This window comes from Hypanus sabinus, chromosome 3, assembly GCF_030144855.1.
Source record: "Hypanus sabinus isolate sHypSab1 chromosome 3, sHypSab1.hap1, whole genome shotgun sequence".
Taxonomy (NCBI): domain Eukaryota; kingdom Metazoa; phylum Chordata; class Chondrichthyes; order Myliobatiformes; family Dasyatidae; genus Hypanus; species Hypanus sabinus.
The window spans coordinates 132,156,455-132,180,152 of NC_082708.1; the positions used below are offsets into that span (position 1 = coordinate 132,156,455).

Genomic DNA, 23,698 nt, shown 5'->3' on the forward strand with positions numbered 1-23,698 from the left:
CTTAGCTATTGTTCAGTGTCCTGAATATAACTCACATCAGGCTCTTTTGACCCTTGTAGTTTCTTGCTTTAGCCACAAGGATTTTACATCTCCTTATCCTCTGGCATTTCTCTCTAAGAATTTGATTTCATTTTTTACCAAAGCCATCCCACCCCCATCCATTTGCCTATCCTTTCGATAGGGTGTGTACCCAGTCACGACGACCTCTTTCAACCGTGACTCTGATGTCGACAATGTCACACCTGCCAATTTCTAAATGTGCTACAAGATCATCTATCTTTTCTCATATACTACATGCATTCAAATATAACAGCTCCAGTCAGGTATTCACCACCTTTCTTTTAAATTGTGTCTGAAGTTAAAGTCTTATCTCTTTCAATGTTGCTCAAAGATAACTTTGAATCCTGATTCTCCTTAAAAGATTATAATTTATGTTAAAGGAAATGTGAAGGAGGTTAAGCAGATTATTTTCTTGATGATATGTTTGTTATGTGAAGAACAGAGAGGAGGCAGACTAGTTTTAAAGAAAAGCAAAAAAACTTATTGAAGGATACAAATTTTAAGAGCCTTGACAGGATGTATGTGGATTTGGTGTTTCCCTGGCTAGAGACTCGAAAACTTTGGAAGTTTATCCAAGATGGTCATGGAAGCTTATTCATTTATTAAATTTAAGACTGATCAACAGAATTTTATATGAAAGGAATCAAATGAAATGGGCCAGGGCAGAAAAGCAGCTGTGATGTTGTTGAATGGCAAGGAAGCAGGAGAGACCAACTAGCTTAATCAAAGACTTATGACATTCTCTCTTCTCTTCCCACTCACTTGACAGATCATACAAAAGCCTGAAAGCAAGTACCATCAAAGAATATTAAATCAATTTACCGTCTACTATGCAATATTTCACTTCAACCCCATAACCCTTTATTTTATGTAACAATTTTACCCATGACATTTTTTCTGAATTTTCAAAAGGTACTAAATTGCATCCACTGCTTTCCCCTGCTTCCTACTATTTCACTGACAAATGGGATTTATCTTGTACAACATAATGTTCTTCAGGAATTTCTAAGCATCATGTATTAGCTTGCATAAAAAATTAATTTGGTATTTTGCCTGAGGCTATTGAAGGTGACTGGCCTGTAGTTCTCAACCTCCTTTCTTCAAAAGTGGTTACACTTGCTCCTTTCCAACCCACTAGAAGAACCTTTCAGAACATCAGATCCAGGATATTAGTCAAGTTCTACTTCCATTATTTACTGAAGTATTTTAACTATTATTCATTACATAGTTTTTTATTTACATTAAAACATTTGATATGCCATATTATTTATGCTTTCTACTATTTGGCATATAAAATGTTCAATTAATTTCTGAATTCCTTTTTCCCTTTCGAAGCTTATTTTTGCTTCTCTACTCAAATTTTATTTTCTTAGCTATTATTAAAAAAATTTTCAAGCTTACTACTTTGGCAATGTTTACAATCCACCAGTTCATCCTTAACCTTTTTATTGAATCACAAATTTAATCAGCCCTGCAATGCAGAAATTACACTAATTGAAAATTTCTTTGTCTGTTGCCACGCCTCATTTCCCAAACTATTTAACTAACTCCTCCAGACTTCAAATGCACTGTAACCCAATCTCTTCTTTCAACAAAAGCAACCATTTTGTTGATTTGCTTTATCTTCTTAAGAAATTATTCAAGTAACTCAATCCAAATTCAATGCAAAATTCTTTGAAATATTGAAACCCTGACCTGCTTACAGTAGTTTTGTAGAAAACCACAAAATTAAAATAACAAGGATCAGAATGTAGACCTGCCTAGAAGGTCTGTAGTATGCTCCTATTTTACATCAATCCGCCTGCCTAGTTATTGCTAAGTGCTTAAGGTTTAAGTGATTCCCCGGTTTTTAAATAAAGTTAATGAAGATGATCTCAAACTGCACAGAGGCATAGTGAGATCATATTGATATCAAAAATACACATTTCTGTGTGCAAAAATTTATTTAGCTGGTCATTCTTGAACTTTCCCCATAACTTCTGTTGCCCAGAGGCAAAAAATCGAGGCGAGAAGACTGACTACACCACCCTGAGCTACCTGCCAGCCTAATCATCACATGGAAGTTCAAGCATGGGAGGATGAACCCTGGGCGCCCTCCCAAGACTATGGTCAACACGCTCCTAGAAGATAGCAGCGCGGCTAATGTAGGTGAACTAAATACACTGATGAGGGAGAGGGAGGAGTGAAGAGTCCATCATCGTGCTCAATGCCAGGCCCCTGGGCCTGAGTTGAAGTAGTAGTAGTAGTAGTCTGTTTCCCAGCCCTGACCTATGAGCTTATCTGTGTGACCTACCTTAGCACAGTAATTAAATTTCAAAAGTTAAGTACTTGTAAAATATTTGTAAAATACTTGTAAAATATTTTGGACATCCCAACTTTGTAAATAGTTCAATAATGTTTAACTGTTCTTTAAAGAGTATATCTGAACCCAGTTAAAAGTTGGAACACTTAAATAGAGTATTTGCAAACAACACAAAGATACAAGGACTTACACCAAATTATGTAGCCCAAGCATTCCCATGCCTCTGAAGTCAGTTTTAGGATCTTCGCCTTGAAAACCAATATCACCCCATTGCTTGGTGATTCTTGATTCCAGGGGTATATTAGGCATCAACAATTTCCACAGCTGAAAATCATGGAATAAATAGTAACATAATAATCCATCTGTCCAGCAAAACCACAGCAAACCATATCCTGATCACAAATTTTAACTATTAAATAAAAACAGAGGACGTTAAATGGAATATCTTTGCTTTAAGACTCATCAGTTACATGCAACTATTTGCTGTTGCTGTGTGCATACATCTAAATAGTATGTTTAACCCTAATAAGTTCAATCACATTCAACCTAGCACAATCAAAAATTCTGCTTCAGGTGCTTAATAAAATCAACACATGTACATTTTCTTTCCACTGAGAAAAAGTTTCCAAAACGTCCTTCAAAATAGATTTAATATAACTGATTCACGATTCCATCTGTTATTTTGTTCCATTATTATCTGAATGCAACTCATTTCTTCAAAACAAAACCAAAAATGAATTCTGAGTTACATTTGCTTCATCCTCTCAAATCAAAATACAAGGATATATTATGTGGAGATGATTGCCTAAGCAAATGTCTGTAATGAAGTAGGAGAAGCATACCTTTATTAGCATGTCTTCATGTTGCTTATTTGAAGAATCAAAAGGCTGCTTGCGAAGATTTTCAACGTCAAGATAGAGTTTTTTAATGCCAGTGATTTGAAGCAAGCAAATCTGTAAACTTAACTTGAAACTAAGAGGGAAAAATATAAATCAATAAAGAAACTGGTTCTAAAATAAAAAGCAGAAAGTGCTATGCTCAGGTCAGGCTGCACCCTGCAAAAAAAGAAACAGTCAACATTCCAGGTTGAAAGACATTTATGTCAGAAATGGAAGGAGACAAAAGCTCATTAAGTGGCGTTAAGGGTAGGGAGGTGAAAAATAAATATCTCTAACACTAGAGATCCTGCAGTTGCTGGAAATCCAGAGGAACATGCACAAAATGGTGCAGGAACTCAGCTGGTCAGGCAGCATCTATGGAAATGAATAAAGATGTTTTGTGCTGAGACTCATGATGTTAAATGGAATTATTCAGCTTTCATATGAAAAAATTACAATTATGTTAACAAAACAGTTAAAGAAAACCTTCAGCTTAGCCTTCTGTCAAAGATAAACAAAGTTATTGAGAGTGGATGCTGTGAAACTAACTATTCGCCAATACCTCAAAACATCTTATTGCAAGAATCCCAGATGAATAGTCATCTTCCTTTGGCCCAATTTAAGAGCAAACAGATGGGAATGATTTGATGAAAGCGAGATTTAATATGATTCAGCCCAGTATAGCTGATGAATGTTACATTGGGATTTCTATATTGCTGCCATTATTGAATAATCTAATAAATCAACATTCAGGTTCATAAAAAAAAACTTAAGATTAAAACACTGAATGTTGAAAATCAGCAATAAAAGTAAAATAAAATGCTGGGGGTGTTCAGTAAAGCAGGTAGCATCTTCAAAATTTCAAATCAATGACCATTTAGCAAAACATGGCGAAAGCTAAGATATAAGACTAAAATGTAGGCAGTGGTGCAGTAAGATCACTTTCTTTCCTCAGATTTGTCTAATCTACTTAATACTTCTATAAAGAATGCTCTCTTAGTCCATGTACAATAACATTCAAAAATAATACAGATAGAATGGTTAGCAGAGTCTTCAAATTTGAAGTGTACAAGGCAAAGCAAAAATTGAAATATTTAAATGAACAACAAATGCTTAATAATTAACAAGATTTAAAACAGATTCAAGACCAAAAAAGACTTACTGTGGATCTTTTTGAGTGGAAATGTTTTTGATTTTCATGATCTCACCAACTCTGTTCTCCACATTTTCCTCATTTATGGTCACGGAAGACTTTAATATCTAAAGGTGAAAAAATAATGGATACACATATTATGACTATCATAGTCTGATAAACATTTTAAAAGTAGTGCATCTTACAAAATATGCTACTTATTTTAATACCTACTCTTTCATTTGTTTTTTCAAATAGAAATTACAAGACCAAAAGAAAAATATCCTGGGAATACAAATGTAAAAATTAAGCTTTAATGTCTACTCAAAATACTTTATTTACTTAAAGTTAAGATAGATTAATAAATATTTTAGAAAATTCCAACCCTAAGATATAGATTGGTATATAAAGAGATTACATTTATACAAATATTGGAAGAAATCTTCCTTAAATTTACTTTCCTATAGTTGCTGAAGCCTCTCTCATTATTAGGGTCAATAACCTTCCTACCCATTTCTCAGTTTGTCTGTCTTCCTGTGCTCAGAATTACACATAGGTCTAAATGTACTTTGCACCAGGTTTCATCATATCTTTTAGAAGCTAATTGACTTCTTTTCAGAGTAGTTTTCCCCAAACCCTCCTCGTCATTCCACAGCTAACAGTTCTCCAAGTATCTCTGTAGCAAAATATTTTCCCTCATCGAAATACGGACAGTCCACAGGAACATCCAGTATTATTTAGCATCAGTTAGTCAAACGTTTGTCCTAGTATATAGTATATATTTTACCTTTTTATGCATATAAAACACTTAAGAAACGTATGTATTTCAATAATTAAACCACTGCGTTGCTTAGTAATAATTGTAGCTTTTATCCGGGCAGGGCCTTTCACATGCTCCATTATTCTCACTTTATCCTTTACCTGTATCTTTTAAAGTTGTTCCAATTGTTGACCGACTATAACCTAAGGCTTTTCCAATGACTGATGGCATTTCACCTCTTTCCGATCGCTTTATTATTTCCACTTTATTTTCAATCACGATCGTTTTCCGTCAATGGAACAGAAAACTGTGGATTTTATGTTCTATCGCTGAGCAGCAGTGAATCGTCTGACTGGCCTATCAGAGTTCTCTTTAGGAACTAGTTGACTTGATCAGCATTTCTGATCTGGCTATTGTTCACGATCGCACTTAATAAAAAAGATACAGCAGCAGCCGCGGGCGGCAGGTCACTCCGGGTCCTAAAGTCCACCACACTGAGACAGGTTAAATGGGACAAGTGAGGGTGGTGCTGACTGCAAAAGGGGGATCAGGGTGAATCTTGCTAAGAAATATTTAAGCCAAATACAAAGTTACACACTCAACACAGTGTTAACGGCAATGACTTAAAATGGCAGACGGCGTTCTCCTCACTCTCTTCGTAAGTACGAGTTGTCCATAAGTCGGGCATTTGTAACTTGGGGACTGCCTGTACTTTATTCATGTTTCAATTGATACAAAAGCTGTACACTTCAAAGTGAAGACAAATGTTACTAAGGTCACACTGTGTAATTAAACAAAAAAGAATAAGGGAGGGGTGTGAAGGGAAAAATGTGGTCAGAGACAGGGAAGACAGAAAGACCCAAGGCACAGGAAAATGCTCTTGTATAATTAGATATCCCTAAAAGAAATTTGAGCCTTGTATAATTACCATTCAAGATGGGAAGTCTAATGTAAAGACAAGTTCTATTTCCAGCACCTTATTTCTACATTGGTAATCAAAAGTAATTTGTTAACCATTTTAATAAATAAATTACACACACGATGAGCCTCACTTACTTCACTTCTGGAGGATTCCAATGAATATTCTAGTGAAAGAAACATCAAAATTTAATATTTCAGTGAAAAAGTTTGATGCAGTTCAAAAGATTAAGAATTTAAATCAAATATGTATTTGACCAAACAGAAAACGAAACATACGAAGGCAGATTCCAAACTTGCAGAAACTGGAAATCATTCTAGTTGCTGCAAAAGATTAATATTTAATAATTCCATGAACTTGATTTAAGCATCATTAGCTACAAATAAGGTCCTGATATTCATTTGAAAAGAAATTCAAGCTGATTTTGGATAAGTATAGACCAATTCCAATTAATAAGCATATGAATTTTATTAGTGCCAAAAGAACAATTAGATACAAATTGTTATGTGGCAATGGTCAAAAATGATGGGATGTTTAATTGCTTATAAGGGGGACTAGACTATAAATCAATTAAAGTAATCCTACCATTGTGCACAGTATTAATAACACACAACCTGCAATCAAATCAGCTCTGTGAAAAAATATTGGTGAAAAACATGAAGTATTTAAAAATAGGCCTCAAATATGAAGAATCAATATCAGTTAATATGGCACAAATGGAAAATAGGAAAGAGGGCAAATTAGGGGTTGGGTGTATTCTGTTTATCAAAAGGTTTATCAATTAAACAAAATAGTCTATTAACAAAAGACAACAGTAAAATCAGCCAATAATCTTTGAAAAATATATATATATATACACATTCGACAGCTACAAGAAATAATAATTTAAATTAACTATCTCATTCTCAAAATAAGCTGTCAGATTTTCTAGTTATTCTATAAACGAACTACAGCAGATAGCAATTAATTGGATTATTTATTCAAAAGAATGACTGTATTCGAGAAAGTAATATAGCATCAGTAACAAAATATCCTAATCAAAATATGTTCTTCATTGTTCTTCAAAATATGTCACCTCAAAAAGAGGTGTGACATTAATTTAACCAAAATACAAAATACAAGAATCTAAATTTAAGGAGCCCAAGAAAAATAGTTACCATATCATGGCAAGAAAGTGCCCTAATCACAATTTAAAAAGTTTCCACCAACACTTACCAATCTTCATTGTTCGCTCTGCTCCTTGAACACTATTCGCACAAATGCGTTGCAGTTCACATCTTCCAGTGATCTTTCGTAAAATCCACTTCACCCAAGACCTCAGAAAGGAGCTGTATAGGTAATGCCAAATTAAACCAAACATGCCCTGTGAGAAATAAAACAAACATAATTCACTCAGCAGTAGGGATTTAACTATCTCAAGAGTTAAAACTAATTTGGATGCATCTGACCACCTTCTATCACTTCCCTATGCAAATTAAAACTACTTCCCACAAATCATAAACTGAAAAATGCACCAAAGATGAGAAAGGGCTCAAAATCAAGTCCAGATGTGAAAAGAAAATGCTTCCAATTAATCCTTTTATAGAAAAATTGTTTTACTTGATTAATATAATGCCATTACATTATGCTTCCCATAAAGATAAACTAAAATTCTACTAAATTAGAGGTGCAAACACGAAGAAATCTGCAGATGCTGGAAATTCAAGCAACACACACAAAATGCTTACAAACAAGCTGGATGAACTCAACAGCATCCGTTGAAATGAGCTTGTTCCAGCTTGTTTGTACATGTTGATTTGACAACAGCATCTGCAGTGTACTTTGTATTCACACACAAAATGCTGGTGGAATGCAGCATACCAGGCAGCATCTATAGGAAGAAGCACAGTCGATGTTTCAGACTGAGACCCTTCGTCAGGTCCTGACAAAGATACTTCTAAATTAGAAGTATTAAATTAAAAAAATAATTTAGACTCTCATTATTAAATTTTGCAACATTATACTTTAAGCAAATATTTAATTGTAAAGACCAACTACCAGACTACAGAAGCAGCTCTGATAGTAAATTTTTTCTACTACCAATATATTCCATACTGTAATCAGCTCATGGATGAAAGACAATACAAAAGGAAAAAGGGTGTTATTTTCTTCAAAACTGCTTTGGGCACTGTTATTTGTGCTTTACCTTATCTAATCACTACAAATGGCTTCACCGGGGGTTACTTCTGCAAGTGAATTAAAGGTTGCTAAGAAATTAGAATGACTTCATGCTTATGAGATCAAAAGAAAAAGAAGCAATATAACACTCGGGTAGATTCACATTCTAATTAAGCAACACATAGCTTCTCATCCCAGTACCAAAGAAAACATCCTAGCTACCCTCAGTGCCAATATTGCTGTGATAGGATCCATGTAGTGGAATACAACAATGAAATAAAGGAAATGGGAACTTGGAATGATATTCCTGATGAATAAGGTAAGATTTAAAGTCACCTTATTAATTATAGAGTAATAGAGAAGTGCAGCACAGAAACATTTAAACTGTCCACCCCCAACGACCTGCACTAGGTCCATAGCTCTCCATATCCCTACTATCCATGTACCTAGCAAATTTCTCTTCAACATTGAAATCCATCTCGCATGGACCACTTGCACTGGCAGCTCATTCCACACTCTCACAGCCCTCTGAGTGAAGAGGTTTCCCCTCATGTTCCCTTTAATCTTCTCACCTCTCACCCTTAATCCTTAACCTCTGGTTGTAGTCCCACCCAATCTGAGTGGAAAAAGCTGCTTACATTTACCCTATTGATACCCTTCATAATTTTGTATACCTCTATCAAATCTTCTCTCAATCTTCTACATTCTAAACAACCTTGTAAATTTTCTCTGCACTCTTTCAACCTTGTTTACATCTTTCGTGTAGGTAGGTAACCAAAACTGCACACAATACTCCAAATTAGGCCTCACCAATATCTTATACAACTTCAACATAATATCCCATCTTCTGTATTCCATGCATTGATTTATGAAGGAGCGTACCAAAAGCTTTCTTTATGACCCCATTTACTTGTGATGCCACTTTCAACAAATTATGGACCTGTATTCCCAGATCCCTTTGTTCTACCACACTCCTCAGTGCTCTACCATTGACTGTGCAAGACCTACCCTGGTTGGTCCTACTGAAGTGCAAAATGTTGCACTTGTCTGCATTAAATTCCATCTGCATTTTTCAGCCCATTTTTCCAGCTGGTGCAGATCCCTCTGCAAGCCACGATAGCCTTCCTCACTGTCCACTACAACCCCCAATCTTGGTGTCCTCTGTAAATTTGCTGATCCAACTAACCACATTATCATCCAGAACATTCATATAGATGACAAACAACAAAGGATCCAGCACCGATTCCTGCGACACACCGCTAGTCACAGGGCTCCAGTCAGAGAGGCAGCCCATCACTACTACTCTCTGTCTTCTCCTGCAAAGCCAGAAAATGAAAAGGATGGCAAGCAGATATGTTTGTATTACAACAAGTCAGTCTTTTGTAAGCTTAGACTTCCAGCCTAGGCCAAGATTGGAGATTGTGAATTAAAAGGAGCATTTGATTGGGAGGCCTGACAGATGGGTTGGATGGGTCTGCTTTCCCTGGAGCTGTGAGGTGACATGATAGAGGTGGATAAAAGTATGAAAAGCATTAACAGCTGATTCTGTTTCCAAAGGTGGAGAGGGGGGGTCCAAAACCATTTAGGCTGAGGTGGGGAAGGTTTAAAGGAGATTAGAGGGGTAAATTTTTTCCACACAAAGAGTTGTTGGATTCTGGAATGAGCTACCAGAGGAGTAGGTGGAAGTAATAGAGTGATACGAAATTAATGTAAGTAAGTGGGACTAGTAGATGTGCATGATGGGTGTAATAGACACAGTGGACCAAAAGGCCTGTTGCTTTACTGTACTGTAATTGTACTATTCCATGACAAATCCTAAAAATAGCTCAACCACTTTTCACTGAAGTGAAATGAATGAAACAATACAAAACATACTCTCCAATAAGGAAGATAAACTATTGTTGTTGTCAATAGAAGTAGATGGCTGAGCATTTTGCTGGCAGTTATTCCAGCAAATCTATGCAAATATTAGAACTATTAGAAGAAATGTGTGTTGAAGACTGAAGTACAAAAGATATTGAGAATCAGAATTATTATTACTGGCATGTGTCATGAAATTTCTTGACAGCAAAAGCAGTACAATGCAAAACATGATGATACAGAAAGAAAAAAGTAATTAATATATCAATTACAGTAAGTATATACAGTGCCTATAAAAAATATTCCCCCCCCCCCGCCCCATAAGTTTTCATGTTTTATTCTTGTACAACATTGAATCACAGTGGATTTAATTTGGCTTCTTTGACATGTTAAAGTGAAAACGATTTTCTACAAATTGGTCAAAAAAAGGCAAATTAAATGAGAAGAGAGCATGCGCTGGGTGATGGTGATCCTTAATATTTGATGCTGCCTTTCTGAGGCACCACTTCTCGAAGATGTCTTAGATACCACGGAGGCTAGTACCCTAGATGGAAATGACTAATTTTATAACTTTCTGGAGCTTCTTTTAGTCCTGTGCAGTAGAACCCCCCCCCCCCCCCCACCACCACCAATACCAAACAGTGATGCAGCCTGGCAGCCTGTCAGAATGTTCTCCCAGGTACAACTATAGAAGTTTGAGTGTTTTAAGTGACAAACCAAATATCTTCAAACTCCTAATGAAATATAGCTACTGACTTGCCTTCTTTATAGCTGCATCAATATGCTGGGATCAGGTTAGATTCTCAGAGATCTTGACACCCAGGAACTTGAAATTGCTCACTCTCTCTACTTCTGATCCCTCTAAGAGGATTGGTTTGTGTTCCCTAGTCTTAACCTTCCTTAAGTTCATGATGAGCACTTTCATCCTACCAATATTGAATGCAAGGTTGTTGCTGCAACACCACTCAACTAGCTGGTAAATCTTGCTCCTGTATGCCCTCTCATCTCCATCTGAGATTTTGCCAACAAAAGATTTTGCCAAAGCTTTTATTTTCTCTGCAGTCCAGCTTATTTACTTGATATCTTGATATCCACATGGGGGAGGGAGGGAGTTGGATATTGGGGTTGGTGGCAAAGAGGAAAGACAGCAAGATTTTGGTGAAGAGAAATTAGAGAGTTAAAGAGTGGAGCAAAGCAATATTACTATAGACAAACTGAAAGGTATTTATTTAAGAGAATGCAATATTTGTTACAAGATAGATGAAGACTGTTCTACAAGGAACTGTGGAGGGGAAAAGAAGGAGTGGCAGACAGAGGAAAAGATGGATGGACAACATTAAAGAATGGACAGGGAAAGCATTTGCGGTGACCCAGACTCTGGCACACAACCATGACAGAGGGAAACAGACTGGTGCAAAGCTTGTCATGATGACGCCCCGATGACTCCACCAGGAGTTAAGGGTGCAAGGCAAGATGGATTAACCATATAAATGGCTACAAATGAATAGGTTATACAGAGATAAAATCATAAAGTGACTAAGATTAGGAGTTCAATATTGTAGGACAATGACTTTTAGAAGAAATTTTAAAAAGATAAAAGGAGGCTGGTAGCCTTGATATTGAAGACTGAGAAAAAGGCAGGAGAGAGGAAGGATCTTAGCTCAGAAAAATCATCAAATCATTTTGGGTGGAGCATCAAAGAGAGAAAATGCCAGAATGTGAGCTACAGGTTCTGGAATCTGAAACAAAACAGAAATGCTAGAAGAATGCTGATAGTCAAACAGCATCTGTAGAGAGAACCTAGTTAATTATTTAGGTCAGCAACTCTTGCTCAAACTTCATGAATTGTACAGAGGCCTCTACAAAACTTATGATAAAGACAGGGTGTAAGTTAGGAGTGCATGTAACAAGGATGGATGTGAAATGGAAAACTGAACTAATTTCAAATAGGATCTGAAATATGAACAAAGCAAACTACAAAAGCAATGACTAGGCAATTGATCGTGACACAATTGTGAACTGCATTCAAAAGATAAGATAACAACTGAACAATGGCTATCAATTTAAAAGTTATATATATATATATATTCCTTTAAGACAGCAAAAAATAGGAAATGTGCTGTAGCCGTGGTTTTCAAGATAAATAAAATATCTTGCTAAATCAAGCCTTAGGTGGAGAAAATTTCAGATTTCAGCAAAGGAAAGAAGTGGAATACAAGTTAAAGCTCATATTAAACAAGAAAGACTCCAAGAACTTCTAAAGATGTTTAAAAAGATTAGCCGCACTAATACATTTTCTCTGTAGGCTGATACAAGCAAATGAAGGGGATAAAGACATAGTAAGCCTCCTGAAAACAAGTGATGGACTATAATCGAGATTGAATATGAACCCCTAACAAGTCAGCTTTAATAAAAAATGTAGTACTGGAGAAATTAACGAGTCTAAAAGATCCTCAGAATCTGTTGACCTGTATACTTAGGGTTTGAAGAGCAGTGAATCAGAGGATGATTCGCATCTCCCAAAAACTTCACATATTCAAGAACAGTAACCACAAATTAGAAGGTTTGAAATGCAACTTTATAATTTCAGAAAGGAACAAAATAGAAAAAGAGGAACTGCAGATTAATTAATCTGGCATTGGTAGAATCCAATAGAAAAGTGGTAATAGGTCAAAAGGCACTACCAAAGGATGAGTACAAGACAAGAGTAAGTATCCTGCTGCAATTACACAGAGTCAAGCAAGACTCTGTAGTAAATATACTCATACTTGTGACAAAGTGCAGCAAAAGTCCCTGAAATAATGGGTTCATCTTCAGCAGAATTACTCTGATCAGGCCTATACTGTGAATTTTAGACCCAGTGTGGGGGAGGGGGTGGCGGGGAAACAAATGCAGGAGTTAATCACAAAGAAATATGCAAAATCCTTATAAAGCTTGTCAGGGTAGTGTGCTTAAGTTCCCTCAGGCTAAAATTCCTACAACCAGGGATAACAGAGTCTGCCATTCTGCCATTCAAACACCTTCACTCAGAGGATTATGAATCTTTGGAATTCAGAATCAGAATCAGGTTTATCATCACTGGCATATTTTGTGAAGTTTGTTGTTTTGTTTTAGCTGTACAGCAGAAAACAAAAAAAAACTTAAGTTACAATAAAATAAATAAATAGTGCAAAAGATGAACACTGAGGTAGTGCTCATGGTTTCATGAACTACAGAAATCAAATGGCAGAGAGAAGAAGTTGTTCGTAAAGCATTGAGTGTGTGTCTTTAGGCTCTTGTACCTCTTCCCTGATAGCAGTAATAAGAAGAGTGCGTATCCTGGGTGATGAGAGTCCGTAATGATGGATGCCGCCTTTTCAAGATGTTCTCGATTACAAGGAAGGAGGGTTGTGCCTGTGATTGAGTCAACAACCCTTTGCAGCTTCAGAGTCAAAATCAGAATCAGATTTAATATCACTGGCATATGTTGTGAAATGTGTTGCTTACAACAGTGGTATATTAAACTACATAAGAAAAAAAGTATAAATTACAATAAGAAATACATGTAAAAAATTAAATAAGTTGTGCAAAAAGAGCAAAACAAATAGTAAGATAGTGTTCATGGACTGATTGTCTGTTCAGAAATCTGATGGTGGTAGGGAAGAAACTGTTCATGAAACTTTGAGTGTGTATTTTCAGACTCCTGTACCTCCTCCTTGATGGTACCAATGAGAAGACAGCATGTCCTGGGTGATCAGAGTCCTTAATGATGGATGCCATCTTTTTCAGGCATCTCCTTTTGGAGGTGACCTTGATCCTGGGGAGACTAGTGTCCATTATGGAGCTGGCTAAGTTTACAAACTTCTGCCACTTTTTCCAATCCTTTGCAGAGCCCCCTTCATACCAGATGATAAGAATCGAATCAGATTTATTATCACCAGCATGTGACGTGAAATTTGTTAACTTATCAGCAGCAGTTCAATGCAATACATAATCTAGCAGAGAGAGAAAAAAAATAATAAGTAAATCAATTACATATATTGAATAGATTAAAAAACACGCAAAATACAGAAATACTGTATATTTTTTAAAAAAGTGAAGTAGTGTCCAAATATTCAAAGTCCGTTTATTAGGAATTGGATGGCAGAGGGGAAGGAGCTGTTCCTGAATCGCTGAGTGTGTGCCTTCAGGCTTCTATACCTCCTACCTGATGGTACAGTGAGAAAAGGCCATGTCCTGTGTGCTGGAGGCTCTTAATAATGGACTCCGTGTTTCTGAGACACTGCTCCCTAAAGATGTCCTGGGTACTTTGTAGGCTAGTACCCAAGATGGAGCTGACTAGATTTACAAACTTCTGCAGGTTCTGTTGGTCCTGTGCAGTAGCCCCTCCATACCAGACAGTGATGCAGCCTGTCAGAATACTCTCCACGGTACAACTATAAAAGTTATTGAGCGTATTTGTTGACATGCCAAATCTCTTCAAACTCCTAATAAAGTATAGCTACTGTCTGTGTTGCCTTCTTTATAACCACATCAATATGTTGGGGGCCAGGTTAGATCCTCAGAGATCTTGACACCCAGGAACTTCAAGCTACTCACTCTCTCAACTTCTGATCCCTTTATGAGGATTGGTCGGTGTTCCTTTGTCTTACCCTTCCTGAAGTCCACAATCAGCTCTTTCGTCTTACTGACATTAAGTGCCAAGTTGTTGCTGCAGCACCACTCCACTGGTTGGCATATCTCACTCCTGTACGCCCTCTCGTCACCACCTGAGATTCTACCAACAATGGTTGTATCGTCAGCAAATTTATAGATGGTATTTGAGCTATGCCTAGCCACACAGTCATGTGTATATAGACAGTAAAGCAGTGGGCTAAGCACACACCCCTGAGGAGCGCCAGTGTTGATCAGCAGCAAGGAGGATGTATTATCACCAACCAGTACAGATTGTAGTCTTCTGGTTAGGAAGTAGAGGATCCAGTTGCAGAGGGAGGTACAGAGATCCAGGTTCTACAACTTCTCAATCAGGATTGTGGGAAAGATGGTATTAAATGCCGAGCTATATTCAATGAATAGCATCCTGATGAAGGTGTTTGTGTTGTCCAGGTGATCTAAAGCCATGTGGAGAGCAATTGAGATTGCGTCTGCCGTTGACCTATTGTGGCAACAGGCAAATTGCAATGGGTCCAGATCCTTGCTGAAGCAGTTCAGTCTAGTCATGACCAACCTCTCAAAGCATTTGATCACTGTCGATGTGAATACTAGGGAGTGATAGTCATTAAGGCAGCCCACATTATTCTTCTTAGGCACTGGTATAATTGTTGCCTTTTTGAAGCAAATGGGAACTTCCGTCCATAACAGTCAGAGGTTGAAAATGTCCTTGAATAATCCCACTAGTTGGTTGGCACAGGTTTTCAGAGCTTTACCAGGTACTCCATCGGGACCTTCCGCCTTGCAAGGGTTCACTCTCTTTAGAGACAGCCGAACATTGGCCTCTGAGATGGAGATCACAAGGTCATCAAGTGCAGCAAGGATCTTCACAGCTGTAGTTGTGTTCTCCCTTTCAAAGCATGCAGAGAAGGCATTGAGTTCATCTGGTAGGGAAGCATCTCTGCCATTCATGCTGTTGGGTTTCGCTTTGTAGGAAGTATTGTCTTGCAAATCCTGCCAGATTTGCTGTGCATCTAAAGTCACCTCCAACCTCATTCGTAATTGTCTCTTCGCCCTTGAATTAGCCCTCCACAAATCATACCTGGTTTTCTGGTATAGGCCTGGGTTGCCAGACTTGCATGTCACAAATCTAGCCTTCAGCAGATGACATACCTCCTGATTCATTCACAGCTTTTGGTTTGGGAATGTACACACTCATCCACACAGATTTTAATGAAGTCGGTAACAACTGCAGCATACTCATCCAGGTTCGAAGATGAATCCCTGAATACAGTCCAGTCTGCCAATTCAAAGCAATCCTGTTGGCACTCATGTACTTCCCTCGTCCTTACCTTCTCAGTCCTCACCGCTGGTGCTGCAGTCTTCAGTCTCTGCCTATACTCAGGGAGTAGAAATACAGACAAGTGATCAGACTTCCTGAAGTGAGGGTGTGGAATAGCACAGTAGACATCCTTGATGGTGGTGTAATAATGGTCCAGTGTGTTGTTTCCTCTGGTATTACAAGTGATCTGCTGATGGTAGTTGCTTAGTGATTTTTTCAGACTGGCCTGGTTAAAATCTCCCAAAATTATGGTGAAGGTGTTAGGGTGCGGTTTCGTGCATGTTGATCCCATTACTCAGATCATCTAAAGCCTGCTTGACATTGGCCTGAGGTGGAATGTAAACTGCTACCAAAATGACACTAGAGAACTCCCATGGTAGGTAAAAAGGAAGGCTCTTTTACTGCTAGATATTCCAGGTCTGGTGAGCAGAATTGGGACAGCACTGATATATTTGTGCACCAAGAATTGATCATGAGGCATACTCCTCCACCTCTGCTTTTGAGAGACTCTATAGATCTATCCTGACGGTGTACAGTAAACCCGTCCATCTGGATCGTTGCATCCAGTATGGAAGGGGTTAACCAGGATTCCGTGAAACAAAGGACACGTGTGGTCCTAATGTCCCTCTGATTCAGCACCCTGGCTCTGAGATCATCGATTTTATTCAGCAGAGACTGCACATTCGCCAGCAAGATAGTCAGTATAGGGAGTTTAAGACCCCATTTCTTTAAAAGCACTTGTAATCCTGACCTATGCCCACGCTTCCTCTGAGGTGTCCTCCGTGGGCACTTCCAAACACAATTGGTGTTGTTTCCGTTGGTTTTAAGTTTGTTTTAAATGCATTAAGACATCTTTGTTGACTGTACTGACCTTGGAAGCAGTTGTGCTTTTTAGCTATATCAGGCTGAAAAGGGAGTATTTAATCGTATCCATTGAGAGTACACCTCGAGTCACACCTAAACACCCCGGAAGTAATGCAACCAGTTAGAATGCTGTTCATCGTACATCTGTAGATGCTTGTGAGTCTTTGGTGACAAAGGTTCAAAGGTCCAATTTATTGTCAGAGTAATGTATACAATATACATCCTGAAACGCTTTTTCTTTGCAAGCATCCATGAAAACAGAGAAGTGCCCCAAAGAATGAACGACAGATAAACCCCAATGATTCCACCCAGCTCCCCTCCCTCCCACATGTAAGCGGCAGCAAGCAACAAACCCCCCTCCACCCACCGGAAAAAAAAGCATCGGCACCCGCCACCGAACACTCAAGTGTGAGCAAAGCAATAGCAAAAACAGACTTGAAGTCTTCACATTTCACCCTGTAAACGACATATTCTGTGACTCCGTGAGAGGTACAGAGGCCCAGATTTTGGACCTTTTGATTAGAACTGAGGGTGTGATTCTATTGCACACTGATCTGTAACTAGCAGACCAGCATAGGTATTCCAACCTCTTTTGATCCTGTTTATTGGAGCCTCCATACCAGGCAACAATGCAACCAGTCAGAATGGTCTCTGTGGTACATCTGTTGAAATTTGCTAGAACCTCTGGTGACACACCAAATCTCAAACTCCTAATGAGGTAGAGTTGTAATCATAAACAGCAGTTTTTGACATAGATATTGCATCAGGTGGTCTAAGACTGAGCAGAGACTCTGTGAGATTGTGTCTGTTGTAGACCAGTTGTAGTGGGAGTAAACTGCAGTGGGTGCAGCTTGTGCTCAGGAAAGAGTTAATTCTAACCATGACCACCTCCTCAAAGCATTTCATTAAAGCAGATGTAAGTGTTACTGAGCAAAAATTGTTGAGGAGCTCACCCTGCTCTTCGTGGAGATCAGTATGATTATTGCCCTTTTCAAACAGATTGGAACTTCTTACTGCAGCAGTGAGAAGCTGAAGATGTCTTTGAACACACCAACCAGTTGGTCAGCTCAGGTTTTCGGTACCGTAAGATTTACCATTGGTGCTAGATGCTTTGTGAGGGTTCGTCTTGAAGGATGTTCTGGCATCAGCCTCTGAGACAGAGACCACAGGGTCGCCAAATGCTGTGGGGATTCTCTACCAAGATGGTTTTCGAAGGCTCAGTATTTTCATAGCAAGGACTGATAGACTTTTGATGGGAAATTCAGCATATGAGGCTACTGCTGTTAAGTGGCACAGAGGTAAAAGATCAAACATGATATTGCTGGATGGCAGAACAGTCACTAAATGCTGTACTTTTGTTTCCATGTTTTTGTGCTTATGTAACCAGATATTCTTCCCCTCAAGTCCCCTCAAACAATTATATCTGGATTCCTTTAAATATAACAGTAGGGATTTATTACAGTATTTCCATTCACACTAAACTCCAATCCTTATTCATTGATAACAACACTCTTTCTGCAAACTTGGACCAAACACTCACTATCCATGACCATTTCCTCACTAAATACACTTCCTGATGACATCACCCCAATAACTGCCTCCTGTAAATACAAGGGTATACAAAATTCTGCTGCCACATATTGTAGACACAAGAGATTCTGAAGACGCTGGAAATTTTGAGCACCACACAACAAGCTGCAGGAACTCAGCATTTCAGACAGCATAATATCATTATGCTAGTGTAGCACTTCCATTGCTTGTATCCAGTGCTCCTGATGCAGCCTTCTCTACATTGGTGAAACCCGACGTGAATTGGGAACTGCTATGTCAAGCACCTCTGCTCCGTCCACCAAGGGTGGAATTTCCCCAATGGCCAACAATTTTAATTCTTGTCTCCATTCCTATTCTACCATGTCAGTCTCCCTCGGTGGTTCCTTAGTCTATTCGTTTCACCTCACTAATCTCCCTCTTGCATACAGCCCCACAAACAACTAAAATGCTGCACTCGCCCATTTATCTTCTCCATTACCTCCATTCAGAGCCCCAAACAGTTCTTTCAGGTGAGGCAACATTTCACCTGCGAATCTGTTGGGGTCATCGACTCATTCACTGCTCCCAATGCAGCCTCCTCTACATTGGTAAAACCCAATGTAAATTGGGGGACCACTTTGTTTAGCATTCCCGCTCCATCTGCCAAGAGCAGAATTTCCCGGTTACCATCTATTTTAATTCCTATCCCCATTCCTGTTCTAACACGTTGGTCCATTGCCTCCTCTTTTGCCACACTGAGGCCACTCTTAGGGTGGAGAAGCAACATCTCATATTCCCTCTGGATAGCCTCTAACCTGATGGCGTGGACTTCAATTTCTCCTTCCAATGAAAAAAATTCTTCCCTCTTCTTCTATTCCCCATTTTAGCTCTTCTCCACCCCTACCTATCACTTTCCTTCTCCTCCTTCCCTTTCTCCCAGGTCCATTCTCATCTCCTATCAGGTCCCTTCCTCTCCTTTACCATTCCCAGTCACCTGACTTCCACTTATCATCATCCTCCTTCCCCTCCCCCACACCTTTTTATTCTGGCGTCTTCTCCCTTCCTTTCCAGTCCTGAAGAAGGATCTCGGCCCAAAACATCGACTGTTTATTAATTTCCTTGGATGCTGCCTGACCTGCTGAATTCCAGCAGCATTTTGTGTGTGTTGCTCTGAATTTCTGGCATCTGCAGAATCTCACGTTTATGTTGTTTATCCTCATCAGAGTAGTATTCATGATTTAGTACTGACCAACAGTATAGCTGGTTTGCCCCCTTCAGTCCTAGATTACCGTTACATTTCACTTACAATTTTAGGTAAAACATTTAGTTACAAACTTAGGGAAGAAAACTAAACAGCTGAACAATGTAATGCCTTGTAATACTGCAAAAGATAAGAGATTCAGCTGTCCACAATGGTGCAAAACTAATTAGACCTGCCTGCGCCCCCCCCCACGTTATATACCACTGAAATTGCAATTACACACTCTATAAAAACAACAGGAGACCATATTACCCTTGAAAACATTGACAAGGCCACATGTGGAGTTCAACTCACTTTAAGAAAGGATATAGTAGCATTGAAAGCAGTTCAAGAGAAATTTACAAAGCTATTCTTGAGATGAGGGAATGGTCCCAAAGCCAAAACAGATTGGGTCTGTACTGTTCGGAGTTTAGAAGAATAGGGATGATCTTATTGAACCATGGGAAGTCCTAAACTAGTGTAACAGGATAAATGTTAAATTGCTAAGAAAGAGTAGAAACATGATCAAGGACACAAATTCAAAATAATAGGACAATCATTTAAAAGTGAGATACAGAGAAGTTTTTTCTCAGAACATGTGGCAAAACTCTGGAATTCTCTGCCCCAGAGTGTGGTGGAGGCTAGTTCATTCAAAATACTTAAAGCAGAGGTACCTCGCTTTCTTCAAAGATCAAAGGATTGAGGGATCAAATATGAAAGGAATCATGGTGAGACAGGCTACAGGGTAGCATGTTTCTGCTATCTTTTGTGTTCCGTTTAAGATCAGAGTTCTTCTGTTAGGCATGTCCATATGGTCACTTATATTGATTAAAAGAACAATATCAGATGTAAAACTATCACATAACAAACAACTATCACTTGCAGGTGTCTTGCATGTTTTTACTAGCTTTTTGGAAATCAGAACTGAAAGGCCTGGTTCTAACTTTTAAACTGTATTTTCTTAGCCCAAGACTCCCCAATGAATGGAAAAGACGATGTTTACTTCCCCTCAATATTTTAAAAACTGATCAAATTCCAGGGAATATACTTGTTTATAATATTGCTGTGTTAAATGTGTGGATTCCATGAATACTACTCATGATGTAGTGCTCAGAACTGTTCATCAGAATTCAAAGATGATCCAATCAATAGAGTAACAGCATCAACTTCTCTGATTTCCAAAAGAGTGGATGATTTTCGAAACATAATCCTTGAATACGGTCTGTCCATTGATACACTTAACCATTGCTGTTAAAAGTTTTCAGGAGTCAGGATTAGAAATTAACTTCCAAGCTAATCTGTTCGCCCTTTAGTAAAAGTAACTTGCAATTAGATTTTAGAATTTAACAAACGCGGGAGTAATTCGAGCACCAAATACGTTGACGCTTAAAGTACAATTAGTTTAAACAGATGTCTTGTAAAAATAATAAAAAAAAACTCAGTACTACATTCCTGTAACTCCCGTCATTTGGGACATGCAGCAAACGCAGACAGCGTAGGATGAATCCACTTAATTTAAGTAATTTTCAGAAACGTTTCCCATGACGGGAGCTGTTCTGTATAAGCGGCCCTCGTATCAGGTGAGGGGGCGACAGCGATTAATTCAACAAGTTTGCAGCCTTCTCCAGGTATCCCGACAGTGTAACCCCCGGAGACAGAAAACTATTTCCCGTGCAGCAAATAACATGGCTAGATGCTCTTTAGTAACACAGAGGGGGAGACGGAGCTCCTTTTACTCACAGGCCGGGGGGTGGGGGCTCCAATTAACTTTCTCAGCCGCTCAAGCTTCTCCTCAATCAATCTCCGTCACCAGGCCAACAGCGGCCGGAAATGCGTCACCCAGCCGCCGCCGAACGCGCCCGCCCGCCCGCTCGAGCCCGCTGAAGTGTGCGCGCCGCAATGGCGGTAACAGGCTGTCTGGTTCTTTTAGTCCTCTGCGTGCTGATGAGTTCCAGTAAAATTGTGTCTTTAGTTGCAGGATTTTCATTGTTTAGGGAGTTGGGAAAGCGGTTCAAACGCACGAATTCAAATGTTATAATCTCAGGATTAGCGCACATAGCCAGGCCATGCTCTCTTCTCGCTACTGTTTTCAGGAAGAAGGTACAGTACAGGAGCGTCAGGACCCACACCACCATGTTCAGGAACAGTTATTACACGTTAACCATCAGGCTCATGAATCAGAGGGGATAACTTCACTCGCCCCATCACTGAACTGTCAGCTCACTTTCAAGAACTGTTCTCGATATTTATTGCTTATTTGTTATTATGATTCCTCTTTCTGCATTTGTAGAGTTGTCATTTGCACACAGGTTGTCTGCCCTGTCAGTACGGTCTTTGATTAATTCTATTATGGTTATTGGATTTATTATTGAGTGTGCCTGCAAGAAAAAGAATTTCAGAATTGTATATATGTACTTTGATAATAAATTTACTTTGAACATACATCCCGTGTTCATATGCTGAGGAGGGAGGTTGAAGCAGATGACTGGCTGTTGCTGGTGTGGGCGAAGGGCTGTGGAATTCTCAGGCATTGGAGCTGTTTATTAGCAAAGTAGAACCTGAACTACGAGGTGGGGTTGCCCCTGTTTAGGACCAGGATTAATATTTTTACAGGGGGTGTTTACTAATGTTTTTGGGAGAGTTTCAACCAGTTTGGCAGGAGAATGGGAATATTAAAGGAATTAAAATAAGACAGAGCCAAAGCATGAAGAGGGAGTTGGAAAAGGAGTAAATGAAATAAATACAAACCCCATTTCCAGAAAAGTTGGTATATTTTCCAAAATACAATAAAAACAAAAATCTGATATGTTAATTAATGTGAACCTTTATTTAACTGACAAAAGTACAAAGAAAAGATTTTCAATAGTTTTACTGACCATCTTAAATTGTATTTTGTAAATATACACAAATTTAGAATTTGCTGGCTGCAACACACTCAACAAAAGTTGGGACAGAGTTAAAATAAGATTGAAAAGTGCACAGAATATTCAAGTAACACCGGTTTGGAAGACTCCACATTAAGCAGGCTAATTGGTAGCAGGTGAGGTATCATGACAGGGTATAAAAGTAGCATCCATCAAAGGCTCAGTCTTTACAAGCAAGGATGGGTCATGGCTCACCCCTTTGTGCCAAAATTCGTGAGAGAATTGTTAGTTCAAAGGGAGCATTTCCCAACGCAAGATTGCAGAGAATTTAGGTCTTTCAACATCTACAGTACATAACATTGTGAAAAGATTCAGAGACATCTCAGTGCGTAAAGGGCAAGGTCAGAAACCACTGTTGAATGCGCGTGATCTTTGAGTCCTCAGGCGGCACTGCCTAAGAAACCGTCATGTTACTGTGACAATTACAGCCACCTGGGCTCAGGAGTACTTCGGAAAACCATTGTCACTTAACAGTCCATTGCTGCATCCAGAAATGCAACTTGAAACTGTATTACGCAAGGAGGAAGCCATACATCAACTCAATGCAGAAACGCTGGCGAGTTCTCTGGGCCCGAGCTCATCTCAGATGGACCGAAAGACTGTGGAACCGTGTGCTGTGGTCAGATGAGTCCACATTTCAGCTAGTTTTCGGAAAAAACGGGCGTCAAGTTCTCAGTGCCAAAGATGAAAACGACCATCCTGATTGTTATCAGCGAAAGGTGCAAAAAACCAGCATCTGTGATGCTATGGGGGTGCACCAGGGCCCACGGTATGGGTGAGTTGCATGTATGTGAAGGTACCATTGTCTCTGAGGCGTATATTAGGATTTTAGAAAGACATATGTTGCCATCAAGGCGACGTCTCTTCCCGGGACATCCATGCTTATTTCAGCAGGACGATGCCAGACCACATTCTGCATGGGCTACAACAGCGTGGCTTTGTAGACACAGAGTGCGTGTGCTTGACTGGCCTGCTGCCAGTCCAGATCTATCTCCTATTGAAAATGTATGGCGCATCATAAAGAGGAGAATCAGACAATGGAGACCACGGACTGTTGAGCAGCTGAAGTCTTATATCAAGCAAGAATGGGCAAAATTTCCA

At 39.0% G+C, this 23,698-nt stretch overlaps 1 protein-coding gene across 1 annotated transcript in view; it reads right to left on the bottom strand.

Annotated features, from left to right (window-relative positions):
• Positions 1 to 21,516, bottom strand: part of elmod2 (ELMO/CED-12 domain containing 2) — a 33,133-nt gene extending 11,617 nt beyond the window's left edge. The window contains exons 1-6 of the mRNA XM_059965160.1: positions 21,414 to 21,516; positions 7,267 to 7,414; positions 6,189 to 6,217; positions 4,403 to 4,500; positions 3,205 to 3,334; positions 2,553 to 2,686 (exon numbers count right to left, since the gene is read on the bottom strand). Of these exons, the coding sequence (XP_059821143.1) occupies positions 2,553 to 2,686; positions 3,205 to 3,334; positions 4,403 to 4,500; positions 6,189 to 6,217; positions 7,267 to 7,411 (536 nt within the window). The 5' untranslated portion in view covers positions 7,412 to 7,414; positions 21,414 to 21,516. The remainder of the gene's footprint in view (positions 1 to 2,552; positions 2,687 to 3,204; positions 3,335 to 4,402; positions 4,501 to 6,188; positions 6,218 to 7,266; positions 7,415 to 21,413) is intronic.
• Positions 21,517 to 23,698: the final 2,182 nt, after the last annotated feature.